General features: G+C 45.0%; 1 protein-coding gene across 1 annotated transcript in view; it reads left to right on the forward strand.

Annotated features, from left to right (window-relative positions):
• Positions 1–2,826: 2,826 nt before the first annotated feature.
• Positions 2,827–14,334, forward strand: part of LOC142585987 (ATP-binding cassette sub-family A member 2-like) — a 275,223-nt gene continuing 263,715 nt past the window's right edge. The window contains exons 1-2 of the mRNA XM_075697164.1: positions 2,827–7,099; positions 8,255–8,348. Of these exons, the coding sequence (XP_075553279.1) occupies positions 7,034–7,099; positions 8,255–8,348 (160 nt within the window). The 5' untranslated portion in view covers positions 2,827–7,033. The remainder of the gene's footprint in view (positions 7,100–8,254; positions 8,349–14,334) is intronic.

Raw genomic sequence — 14,334 nt, forward strand, 5'->3', positions numbered from 1 at the left:
TCGATGACCTGCTGGACAGGCTGGAGTTGTTTTTCTTGGTCGTCGCTCCGCGTTGCTTCATCGAGCTGAGAGTATACGTTGAGTTAGCTTCGCTTGGATCTTTGGAGCAATCCCATAGCATGTGCTCGAATGTGGTCGTCTCCCTGCAGCACGCTCTGCACTTGTCATTGGGGTGCGATTCTGGGTACATCCTATGCATCTACTCCCCCTGATGTATCGCGCGCGAAAGGAGGCGGTGCGCTTTCTCCCTGCTTTTCTCCCTTGCGCACACAAGACTGAGCCACCATCGCCGGCTCACCCATGCCACCCCACCCCGCCCTTAGGGCCGATTTACGCTCGAGCCGCCCATCGCCGCAAAGCCGCACCGCACGCGTGCGGTCGCGCGAAAAATTGCACGCATCCAGCACTTGTGCACAAATTACCATTTACGCTGTGAGCACCAGTGTATACCTTACACACTGTAAACCGAAATTTGTGCACAAGTGTTTGATACGTGCAATCTTCCGCGCGACCGCACGCGTGCGGTGCGGCTTGCGGCGATGGGCGGCTCTAGCGTAAATCGGCCCTTACGCTTTCACTCGCACATACAGCATGCGGCGCGCGGTTACGATGTTATCGCCCTTGGACTTTATACGGAACATGAGGGCCATGGCGACGGCAGGAATGCGTCTGGAGGGCCCATATAATTGCTATCACAATAATATAATAAAACTATCCGGCACCTGAAGCGTCCCGTGGGCCATTACTTCCCGCAAGAGAAGAAGTCACAAAATCGAACTTTCACTATGCGACAGTTTGCTGCGCCGCAACAGTCTTTTTTCTTTTGTGGGGTGGGGGCACGGAAATGAAAAAAAAAAAAAACGCAAAGGAAAGCTTGTTGGCCACAATCGACGGTCTACTTTGGGCACCTAATGTGGTTACCGAAGGAATATCGAAGAAAACGTGAGACGCTTGGTCCACAGAGAAGCATACGCATACTGCTCGCGGTATCCTACACCGGCGAGGCAAAATTTTCCGGAGAGGTTGCGCTCAAGCGAACGCGTTGCAATCCGTCGAGTCCCCGCAGTGATGGCGGCGAGCGACCACACATCGTTTCTTTTTCTCGTCTGCTAGCCAGAAAGCGTCTAAAACTCTGCCAGGCGAAAATCCACTCGGCCAGGGAAAAACGAACACGCATCGAAGTGCGCGCGCGCGGTGGTCGGGTCAACACGAGAAAAACGCTTGCGCTCTGGCAGGCTCCGGCAGTCCGCGGGTAGCGAAAAAAAAAAAAAAAAAAAAGAAAAAAAAAGGAGAGAGAGAGAGAGAGAGAGAGAGAGAGAGAGAGAGAGAGAGAGAGAGAGAGAGAGAGAGAGAGAGAGAGAGAGAGAGAGAGAGAGAGGCTCAATGTGTCCTCGCGAATTAAATTAAAGTCAAAGTAGAACAATAAATGAGAACGTAGTTAGTTACCTTAGCTGACTTTAGTGTCTTGACATGGATGTTTTGGCGCACGTGAAAAGAAATGCTGACATTATTTTCTGTGACATGACGGCAAAAATGAACCACCACAACGCTTCGTCTCATCGGACCTCGCTGCATGCTTTGTCATCCTGTCTGATGGTGTGTTGATTTGGCTTGTCTTATTGTATGGTCCGATGTACAACTTTAGAAAAGTCAATGAACCTTTGGCGCCAAATGTTTATAGCAACATTCAACCCACAAGGTTCCGGAATTGAAAATCTAAAGCACGACATTGGAAATGTCAATGCACCTTTCGCATCAAAAGTTTGTGAGAACTTTATACCCATAAAGTTTCAGAATTGAAATCCATGCGCTCTGTAGATTCCGCGATCTCCGCGAGATGCCGCGACGAGCCCGCTCGCCATAGCTCGCCATCAATACGCCCTTGAAACATGTGCTGGGATGGGGCTCCTTGGCGCTATGCGACTACCGGTGCTTGGGCGTCGCCACGAAATCCAGCCCGATTTGGCTATTTTCGCGCTGAAATGTCTTTTCGAACGTGAAAAAAACATTCTACACAAAATCCACAATGATTTTCGGTGCCGGGGGCTGTTTTGATTGGCGGCGCATGACAGCACGAAACAATTTCGGGGGGGGGGGCTCTGAAGCCCCATAACCCCCCCCCCCCGGCTACGCCCCTGCTAGAGGGTCTCTCCGCATCCCCGATCGTAACCACACACAAACACACACACACACACACACACACACACACACACACACACACACACACACACATATATATATATATATACCTGCCGACTGAGCTAGTTTTCATATACTATGCCCAGGTATTTTGCCGAGTCTGCGTATACATGTGTATGTGCCATTATGACAAGGTATAGAGCTTAGTAATATGCTGAGCAATAAAGGTCAAGTGACAGTTGCTTGTGTAGCCCCACGCGACTGTCAATGTCTATTTGAAGAAAAACCTCTTTCAGAGAGCAATACATTTACCTGTCACTTAAAAACTCACTAAACAATTTTATTATATATTATAGGAGTGCAAAGTATTTTAATCTATTCAATAAAACTTCGTGTTCTACACTATCATAGGCTTTTGAATATCTAAAGTTTCATTTTTCATTTCATTTTTATTCCTTAAAGACCCCGTAACGGGGTATTACATAAGGGGTGGGTTATACAGAAATAAGGAGAAACCATGTGTTAATCCATAATAATAATAATATTTGGGGTCTTACGTGCCAAAACCACTTTCTGATTATGAGGCACGCCGTAGTGGAGGACTCCGGAAATTTTGATCACCTGGGGTTCTTTAACGTGCACCTAAATCTAAGCACACGGGTGTTTTCGCATTTCGCCCCCATCGAAATGCGGCCGCCGTGGCCGGGATTCGATCCCGCGACCTCGTGCTCAGCAGCCCAACACCATAGCCACTGAGCAACCACGGCGGGTCGTGTTAATCTATGGTGAAAGGTGATTGGTGACGCTTTCTATGAAGGTGGATGGACAAGGGATGGCAGCGGTGTCACCCGGAAGGCCATTCCAGTCAGCAGCTGTGCGAGGAAAAAATGACGTAGAAAAAGTAACGGTGCGTGCACGTGGGCGCGCGACTTGAAGAGGATGACCAGTGCGGTTAGATATGCGTGTTGGTGGAACAATGTATGGCGGGATGCCCATCGAGCTGTGAAAGAGTTTATAGAATAAACAAAGACTGGCGATACGGCGGCGACATGAGAGAAGGGGTAAATTAGATTCTAATTTTAGTGATGACACACTCACATCATAAGAATACGAACGATGAATGAATCTAGTGGCACGGTTTTGAAGTGACTCAAGGGCGTCTTGAATATAAGCTTGTCGCGGGTTCCAAATTGGTGAAGCATATTCCAATTTTGTTCGCACGAGAGTTTTATAAGCGAGCAATTTTACGTTCTTAGGTGCGTTATGTAGATGACGTCGCAAAAATCCAAGTGTTTTATTTGCAGATGATATGACGTTAGTGACGTGCAAAGCCCAAGAAAGGTCATGGCAGAAAGTGACTCCCAGATACTTAAACGATTGAACTGCTTCGACAGGAACGCTGCTAATCGCATAAGAAAAAACAAGTGGAAAGCGGCGGCGGTTGAAAGATAAGGCTTTGCATTTGTGAGGGTTAAGTTCCATGAGCCAATCATCGCACCATTGTTTTACATGGTTAAGATCACTTTGAAGGGTTAATTGATCAGAGGCGTTGGCAACAGTGCGATAAATAACACAGTCATCGCAAACATTCGGATATTACAAGATACATGAGTTGGTAGGTCGTTAATGTATATAAGGAATAAAAGCGGGCCAAGGACGGACCCTTGCGGAACGCCTGATGTTACTGGAAGGGAAGCAGAGGTAGCATTGTTCACAAAAACAGCCTAAGAGCGGTTATTTAAAAATTCACGGATCCAATTTATGATGTCGGGGTGAACATTCAACAGTGAAAGTTTGAGTAGAAGGCGTTTATGGGGTACTTTGTCGAACGCTTTCCACAAAGTACTAAAGAGAAGGAAAAAAATCAGTCACAAAAGACAAAGGGCAAGAAGAGAGGTTCAGACCACAACCACTGGAGTGGTGTGGAGTGACTTGTCTTTAGTGACTGTTTTTTTTCCCTTCAACTATGTGCCAACTGGCCCGAATTTCAACCCTTTTACTATAGAGCTGCGATTTGTTTCTGGCGAGGTGCTATAGTTTTATGCAGCTTTCCAGGTGCACATGAGCGTGCGAAGCGGAATAGCCAGATCTAAATTTGATTTCGCAAGGGCTGAGTGAGCCTTCGTCCCCTACTTTGTTCAAAACACAAACATTCAGAATACTTTCTATTAATTTAACCTAATTAGAAGTTCGAGCAACTGGTCCGATATTGTCAAGTGTGTATCCTTCACCATTATTTTTAAGAGCAGTAATAATTTGAGTAAGTTTCCAACTGAAAGGAATTCATGAAAATTGCATAAAATAGTTTACTACATCTAAAAGGTCATCCGGGGACTCCTTGAATAAATCTTTTAACATTTTTGCGGTTATTTAAAGACATACTCCGTCATTTATACACGCATTCGTCGCACCCACGCCGCACCACCGCCGTCCTTCTCGCGGGAGGAAGCAGTGGCATTACGCCAGTTACAAACCGCAACTTTTCCAAATCTTGTCTCTCTCAATAAATTCTACCCACACTGTTATGCAGATCGTTTCCCTGGCTGTGGCAGCTCGCCCACAATCTTCCACGTCACGATTGAGTGCACTGCAAACCTCTTTCCTCACTTGCCAACTCTCCTTTACCCCCTACGCAACAAAGAGCTGTGGGACGATGCCCTCCGCGACGGACCTCCCGAGGTCCTCCGAGCTGTGATACAACGGGCTCGAAACATCGCCGGAATCATCTTAGGGACCCTGGACTGAGGGTTCCTCCCACACTGCTCTCGCCATTCAAATATTATTAATAAAGATGTTTTACTCTCTCTCTCGTCTGTACCTGAGGCAGAATCTGGCAGACTTTCCACTGCCTTAGCCAGTTCCAATATTGAGATCTCAGTAAAGAGAGTAATGACAAGAAATTATCTTGGGGTTTCTTCCGCAAGTTCATATGTACACGTGAGGGCGCCACTGATCATTTATATAATATCTATATGCGCCATCTACAAGCTTATCTCATGTTATCACGCGCTGTGTCCGGTTGGAAGAAAAGGAAAACCAAGGGTCGAGGAAGCGAGTGGCTTGGAGCGGACGGCAGCAGTCCTGTGCCATGTGGGCGTGCTTTCCCTTTTGCCCGCTCTTTCGCCGCCCAAGGCTAAGCACGAAGCCACCGACGGTGGCCCGGAGCTGCCCTTCGCTGAACAAGAGCGCGGTTGAGGAGAATGGCTGGTACGTGTTGGGGCAGTTCTCGAACGACGTGAACCGCAGAGCCGTCCAGTTTGCGCCACCTGTGCCCGTATTAGCGCGCTGCTCGCTGTGTGGACTAGTGCCGCCAAGGTTATACACGAGCGAGTCATGCCAGCATATGTTCTGCTCGTTCTGCATGGTCAAAGCACAACCGAACTGCCCGTTCGACTGCTCGTCCTGGAGTCTCGCAGGAACAGATGCCGCCACCTTGGAGCTGGTTTCAAGGGCCTCGGTGTTTTGCTGGAACCGAGCTGAGGGGTGCAGCTACGTCGGCTGTTTGTTAGACATGCCGTCCCACTACAGGATGTGCCCGTACTACAGGACGCGATGTGGCCTCTGCGGCCAGGAGGTCCGGATGAAAGACTTGGCTGGACACGCCAGGCGTTCGTGCACTTGCTCAAAGGAACTTGAAGAAAGAGCATCCACCACTACCTGCAGCAATGGCCAGCGTCTGGTCAAACCATGTAGCTCTAAAACGCGAAGCTCGTCATGCGCTAGTGGAACGCAAAATGTCGACTTTCTGTGGACGATCAAGCCCTACTCCAAGATCAAAGAGGGTGTGCATCACTTCAGAAGCGAACCGTTCCTTTGTGGCACAGGACGTATGGCACAGCTGCTTGGTTCTATAGAAGCTGTGAGCGTTGTGGAGTTGAAAGCAGCTGTTCGCTTCTTGCCCCGACATGTCGGTCAAACCACCGAGTTTCCAAATTCTCATGGAAAGGCGTCATTTCACCTACTGAAGAACAGCGAACTGGAGCTTGTTCGTGGAAAGATAGATTGTGTTGGAACAGTTCATTTTTATTTTAAAAATGATATTTCCGCTGACGCATGGCAACAAGTCGCTAAGCTTGAGGAGCCTTTATTCGAGAAAGAATTTGTGTCTAACGACACTTTCGTACTTAAATTCACCGAAGCCCGTGCCTCCAGTGACTAATGCATGAATCTAGTTTCGCGCACGCCAGGACACTGGGGAACGCCTCTGCTCGATTTTCTATAAGTATAGAAGATTCCTTCCTTTATGCCTTGCTGTTACAAGCAGTGCACAAATTCAATCTGAAATAGAAAGCAACGACAAGAACTGTCGTGTTAACAGCGCTTTGCGTCTTGTTGAGTGGTTTGAAAAATGCGCACTTTATGCAAGTGACGGTTTCCTTGCGCACTCTTTGTCAATAACGCGTTTTAAGAAACATTTTCGCTTTTATTTCTTATGTTTGTCTTGAGAAAATTTCGCATCCGTGAATTGGCGCATTGCTTTCCTACAAGTGCTGACATAACGACACAATGCATAATTGCGATTTGTTTTTGTTGTTCTTGCCCTGTTGCTACCATTGCGCCCTCACGCGGTGTAACACATGCATGCGTCCGCTTCGGTCCGCTTCGATACAGCAGCAGTCAAGAAAGTAAACGCAGTAAACGCGTGTGCCTTCGTTGTGTGGGCGTCAGTGTTGGTACCAGTTATTTTAGTCTTTGTTGGGCATATGTGTGGCTAAAGTATCTTGGGAAGGGACAATTGAGGGTTGGAGAGCCCAGATCGAAGCAGCCTATCATAACGCTGCTCAGCGACGTCGGGGGCAATGTTTCTTTGACTACTCAGACCCAGCTGATTTCTCTCTCGCACTTTGGTGGGAAAGCCAATTGACTAATTTGCGCTCTCCAATGCGTCGCCAGCATGGGTTTTTGTCTACAATTGCGGTTGCTCTTATGGAAGAACTACACGCTGAAGAAAAGGAAGCCGGTAAGTGGATGTGGCAATGATTTTGCGATAGCGTGAATGTTTGTGCGTTCGCCTTAGCATAGAGATGGGGAAGCAGAGGGAAACGCTGTCGTTGCAGATGCTCGTTGACTTCGTATCCCGAGGCTCGCTCTGTATAGACTGTGAGCTTGGACTGTCGTTAAAGTCTTTGACCGTGCTTACGCGATAATTTTTTATTGTCGTGGAGGTCGAAAGCTCGTGCCCTAGTCACTGTCTACTCGCCGCGTTATGAAATGTGGTAGATGCTCGCACTGCAGCTTTTTCTGCGTTGATGGAAATAACTGACCAATTAATTCAGCTTATTGACGAATTGCCAGATCGCACAGCTGTTTCTTTTTTCGGCGTTGAAGCGGGGAATGATTGCTTATGATTTTGACTGGTTACAAATGAGAATTTGACAAACATTCAGTTATACCAATTTAACATTTTCATTTTGGTGACGCGCGGGTATGCGTGCGAACTTACATTCGTCGGTAGCCTCGCGGTTTAATGCTTGAACAGCTGGCTTGAAATGGCGTAAGGCATCAAGTGGCAACCGCTACCTGCGTTTTCGTTCGTGACCTGTGGTTATTTAGTGCACATCCTCTGACCCCTGATGTGAGAGCGAAGGACAGCCCTAAGTGTGGCAGCTTCCACTTGTTTTGGTTTTCAGGTGGGGACGCTGAATACTAAAATATGTATGTACTACACCAAGTCCAGTTGAGGTGGCGTGATGCCTCACGAAATCTTTGATTTCACTTTAAATGTAGTGCATAGAACTTAAGATATTCCTTTCCGGGGTTCGCGCGCGGTATGTGTTTGTTCCAATACGTATAATTTATTTCGCAGTGTCCTAACTGAACAAGCTGCTCACTTGATTTTGAACAAATTTTGCGGAGTAATTTTGGTTGGAGCGTGTGGTATCGTCCATCATCGGCTGTTACGATTATATTGAATAAACATCTAGTCTTTAATTTAGCGCCATCGTCACGAATTCGCCAATATTATTCGAACTGAGATCTGCAAAGCGAAAATGTCCCGTGGTATCAGATCGTTTAGTGTAATGACAACAGTGTTAATAAAGTTCCGTTCACGATATGTAATCAACGACAATTTTTATGCGTCATTCCTACTATGTTTTTACATGTTGCTGTGCAGCTGGTGTTGCTGTTCGAGCTAGTCATTCCACTAGTCCTGTTCTTCATTTTGATTGGCATACGGAAAAAACAGCCAGCCTACCCTGTGGGCTCCTGTGAGTATCCCTTTTTGCTTCTGTCTTGTTAGTTCCTGTAGGATTTTTCTTTGTGTGTGTGCGTGTGTGTGTGTGTGTGCGCGCGCGCGTGCAAATGTTAATTTTAATAATTGCTACGACCTGGCATCCAGTCCACTATGAGGTGGGTGCCAAGTGCCATCCTCCGACCCCTATTCTGAAGGAGACCCCCTTTTTATCAAATTTTGGTTGAAGGGGGTCGTTATATTTCCCCTCCCGAATTCTTAACTAGGCCCTGCTGGCATTTGCTTAGCAATCTTACAGAGATAAGATGAAACTCTGAAATATCTTTATGTAACTCAAAATTGATTACTAGCTTTTGTTCATCGGTATGCCCACGAAATACGCAAGCAGCTATTTGATGTCTAAAAGATGTCTTGAACGGCTAATTCAAAAGTCTAGTAGCTAGAAACTATTTCAATTTGGTGGATACCCAGCAGGGAAACTTCTTGTCAGTGATGCTGCAGTTCAGGCAAAAATGACATCCTGGTTTCAGCTACAGGGGGCACAATAGCCTTAACAATGAATTGTTAAGAAATAAAGCATAGTTCACATCTGGAAAAACACTCTGCAGACCACTCTAACTGGCAATTAATATAAATATATTTTTTTCTGATGTACATGCCTCATTTAAAAGTAAATTGTAATTTACTTTGTGGGTGCCCCTTGTAAGGTAACGCCAGATGCTTGCACAGCATCACGCAGAAATAATGGCCAATTCTTCGGCATACCACCCACTAGTGAATGCCTTGCATGTTGCATGTTACCGGAACTGAAAGATAAATCATAATATGCTATTTTTTTTTTTCATACACTGTACAATGAGTTTTTCATGCATAAAACATGATTGCAAGCGAAAATGCACTAACACATCTACTGCACACCATGTCATATAGTCATACTTTATTACCTAATAAATTAGAAAAGATGCAGAAAGTGTAATTAACAAGAGTGACAAATAGCAGCGAAGGTGAGCATGGATGAATCTTGAAGATGATTGCCGCTGCTGCCAGAGCAGGCCAGGCTTCGTAGGAGGGCACTGGCTGCCTACAAAAGCTTGCGGTCGCAGGCCACGCGTCAAGGTTCTTGTATCTCGACACAACAGTTTTTGTAGACATAGGCAAGCAACACCTGCACAGAATAGGGAAAAAAAGGCGAGGGAGGAAATGGGAATGTTCAAATCGGAACTTCAATTAGCAATATGCGCTAAGTAAGAAGTTTGGCTGACATTAAAAATAAATTTAAGCACTCCTTTCTCTTCAATTACGGGTATCTTAAGGTATGTATGTGATGATGTTTAAAATTGATACTATATTTCCTGGCATATAGTTATTAAATTGCATAGCAAAGTCAGACAAAGTCAGCCTTGAAATTTATATATGGCATTTTGTGGCTAAAGAGGCACTTATCAACTTGTCAAGTCTGAGAAGTTTCCTGCAAAATATAATCAGTTTAAAACAGTAATCCACTCTGCAGGTAAATGATGTAGTAACTTAGTTAAAAAGTTAAATAGCATTTTATATTGTTAAACTAAAAGCAACATTTGCATTTTGCACTGCCTAGCTGTTGTCTTTTTTTCAAACTTAAACATGACAGAGTACAGAGCAAGCAGTTAGCATGCAAAGGAGGGCTGATGATAGTGTTCCAAAGCAACACTCCTAGCTGGATCAATCACTTTTGTTGATATATTTTCATGTGACCATAACTGGCTTAGGGCAATACCTCGCACCAATGATGTATCATCTTGTATGATGCATGATGCGTCACACGAAATTGAAAGTATCTCATGATGTGATCAAACGATAACATTGCCCACTGTCTTGGAAGCGTTAACATGCTGTTTGCGAGAAAAAGTGCATAGTGATTCGTATAGGTAGCAGATTCATCAGTGCATCTATAGCCTCAGGTAATTCTGAACATCTACATTGACTCGCAATTGCGAAGCCACTAAACACAAAAAAGTGTATTCAAGTAATGGTCCATGTTGAATAATTGCCCACCTAGTGAAATGTCAAATGTGGCAGGCTAATAGGCCAGGGCAAATAAATTGCTGAATTCTGATAACACCTCCAATGATATTATTGAAATAGATGACAAAAAACAGCACAGGTAAAATTATAGTTATGACAAAATTTTAAAAGCACCTCTGCAGACTGCTGGAACCCTCAGCATCATGCCTGTTCTACACGTGCATATGTTGCAGCACAATCTCTATCTCAGACGCAGGCGTCTCCACACATCACTGCGCGACCTCCTCACAATAAGGTTAAAAAGCAGTCTGGCACAAGCTACCTGATGTGATTCATTTTGCGAGCGCCAGCCAAGTGCTGACGGTGGTAAAGCAAAATTGAAGTTCGTCCTTGTATGGAAGCCTCGGCCCATGTTTTCTCAATTGTAGCAGCAAAGCATACCTTTTACAGCACACACATAAATCTTAAATTAGACTGCTTGCTGATGTTGTACAGTAAATTCCTGTAAAGAAACTAAATCACACAGAAAGCATTTAGAATACAGAAATAATCACATACTGGCTTGAATACACTTGTGCATTAGGGAAGCAAGGTGTAATGTACACTGTTGTAGCAAATCTTTACTTATGTATGGAATACTCGTAGGACACAACAGAGTTAATTTGTGAGTTCTTACATAGCACTGACTGCCTACAGTTACATTTTGTAAGGCTTATGGAAACTAATTAATAGTAGAACTGTGTATCTACACTGGCACTGACATATTGGTTATAATAGTGGCAGCTTGTAGGGGACCAGTACAAAAAAAAATGCCCATTTGTGAGACACCAACTAGCTATTTTACCACGAAGCACTCCCTGGCCTTAACCCATACACAAAGCACTGGGAGGACCAGAGAGGGTACAGTACATTGGCTTACACTGATCATGATGAGGTCCCATCGTCTAGCTAGCACCAAGGTACATGAAGGATGTCCAGCCGTCTATGTAGTGAAAGGAACAAAATAAGAGAGCGTCAAGTCAGTTGAAAGACAGATTTACAATTACAAATGAGGTGACCCCAGTCACAGTCATTCATTAACAAATGCCAAGCAGTCGTGATTGCACTCCCAGGTGAAGCACCTACTAAGCTAAAAGTTTTGCTGCTTATTTAGAACAAAACACCAGTGGAATTTGTACATCAGCAGATGATTGCATTTGTAATTGTATATATGAAGTAAACATTGCAGTTATATTTTTGTTTTGCTATGAAGTGGGAACGCTAGATACTGCATAGTCACTGACACGCGTGCGCCCACGCAACACTGTAACCCATGCAATAACAAAAGGACACGAAATAGGGCGAGTTCAGTCTGGTTCAGGATTAGAGCCAGTGCGTCATCTTCGAATGCACTCCCTTCGGTTGATTTGTGCTATGTTGACCACAGACTAACAAGCAGGGCAAAGTTCTGACTGGTGTTGTGGAAGGTGCGGAGCGTGGTAGTGCTGAACTTGGCATCACAAGATGGCAGCTAGACGTAATTATATTGATTCAATCGTGTTTTTTACCAGTTGTAACAACGTGTCATTATTTTGCATTATTGGCGGTGCCTCCAAGACACCAAAGCGACAACTGGGACATCAATGCTAAAACACGGACTGCTCGTGCCACGGGTGTATAAGATAGGCTGTCCGCTATCGCGGACAGCCAATTTTTTATGCGAACACCCCCTGGCACACTTTGGCCTCCGCGGCCCCAGCCCACGGGCCGCCCGGCTTCCACCTTTGATACCCCGCTACCCCTTGGGTGCCCTGGAGAGCCTGTGCCGCCTCTTAAGGAGAACCCTCGTATAAAAGTAAAGTTGATGAAAACCCGCCGGGCAGAAGAGCCCATCCATGAAGAATTGTTGCTGGTAACACCTAAAAATATTCACATTGTTGACGAAAAACGAAGTGCAATGTATTTCACTTACCAAAAACAAAAATTTTATCCGAACGTGTGATGCACAAAGACGCACCGACACACGAAGGCGGCGAACGCAGATCCCGCCATTGTGGTAGTAAGTCGGCGAAAACACGTAATACAGCCGATGTCACGGAGCACTGATGCAAAACACACCACAAGCAGCATGAGCATAGCTAAATGACTCCAGTTAATATCCAGTATAAATGTACAGAACGGATTTTAGAATGACGCACAACTGGCATAACGAACCCACGACTGAGACATTGCGGGTGGCAGTGGCCGTTTTTTCAAACTTCCTGCCACCCAGTGTTTCCAGCATGGAATGAGAAGCCTGACAAATTTGGAGCGTGCCTACTTGACTGCTGCCGAAATGATCGCAGCGCGGTGACACCGCTGTGATCACTGCAGCACCGACATTTCGCTCCTGCTGCTGTCAGTACCTGCTGCGCGAGCATAGAAGAATGGTTTCCAGGTGTCGTGTGTGCACCCTGTATGGAAAACAATAACGCCCTTGATTGTTGAAGCTCTGGTGTGAAATTATTTAACATTAAAGCCAACTTATTATCTTGCTTGCAAAGAGTTGGATTTGTCTGTAGCGTCTTTTATTCGTTAACGCTGACGGCCGACGGTAACCACACTTTTAACACGTCGTTTGGAATTTTATGCACTTTTAAACAAAAAGATCTAAAAAAGTTCTTGAGTTAGACGCTCTGAGTGTGGTTATGAAAATAGACTGTAGTGACACCAGTAGTGGGTTTTACCACAAATAGAATATATACTAGCATATTCCAAGTCTTGAGGTTATGTTTAGAAGAAATTCTGTTTTCAGTCTTATCATGGACCAAGACGTCTATAGCCGTTTGTAGCCGTTTCGAGAGGTTTTTAAGAGGTTCTGTGTTTCGTGAGTGGCATCAGTGTTTAATAAAAAATAATGCTCTGTTATGCATCACAGATGCCACACATTAGACATGCTCCAGGAGAACATTTATTTACCTATTTATTTATTGTAGGACCTAATCCACAGAGAACTGTAAAGAGTAGGTGCAGGTACAGAATGTTTACAAAAATACCATGTACAACACCAGTAAAGAAGCATTATTTAGGTGGCGATACCAAAATGTAATCAACATGAAGATCCATCCACATTTGTGGCAACTCCACGCACTACACAACAGAGACATCTCTCTGCTAGACACAGCACCCCTTGAGTACTAGCACTTGCATGTGGTAACGGCTGAAGAAAATGCAAAAGCTGGAAACCTTATAAACAGTGATAATGGTCACCATTCCTCACATGGACACTGTGCCTTGCATACAAAAATTTAGCCACACCATGCAGAACAGCTTTCTGTTCCTTTCAAAATCTCGTGAGCCTTAATTCTTTCACACTTTATTCTTAATGAAACACAAGAGAACTACATAGTCACTTTAGGCTGGTTAGGTACTGCTTGAGGACTGCGTTTGATAGATTATTAGCAGAGTATTAAGCTTTCCAAGTTGAATTTGTGCCTCTATATAATGCCTGTGACATTAGTGCGACACCAAGGCTTTCATTGAATTTTCAAATATTATGGCAGGAAAGGTTTGGTCCCAAAAGTTTTCAGGCTGTCTTTGGCTACTTTTGAATGCAACACAATATAGTCTGGAAGTGTTGAAGCCTGGGCAAGTTGGTAACTGTTCATTTTAATGGTGTTGACAGCGCATACATACTAAGGAGAGAAAGACAGGAAGACTCTGCCTATCCTTTTTTTTCTTTATTACTAGTATGCATGTACAGTGAATACACCATCAAAAGGAACAATGCAATTCTATATTGACAGGTGCTCCAATACCGGGGACCGGGGAGCGGGGGGGGGGGGTGGAGTTGGGACAAGGGCCCCCACAGGTTTCATTGTAGAAGGGTGCTGCCCTGAGGGCTGAGCCCCCTTCAATATAGTAAATTAAGCATTAGTTTCACAATAAAAAAAAAAGTTTGTGGAGGCGGAAGGAGCTCCAGCTCCTGCCCCCCACTCAACATACACTGTTGGAGTCCCTGTTTATTGATAAACACTTAG

Source organism: Dermacentor variabilis, chromosome 1, assembly GCF_050947875.1.
Source record: "Dermacentor variabilis isolate Ectoservices chromosome 1, ASM5094787v1, whole genome shotgun sequence".
Lineage (NCBI taxonomy): Eukaryota > Metazoa > Arthropoda > Arachnida > Ixodida > Ixodidae > Dermacentor > Dermacentor variabilis.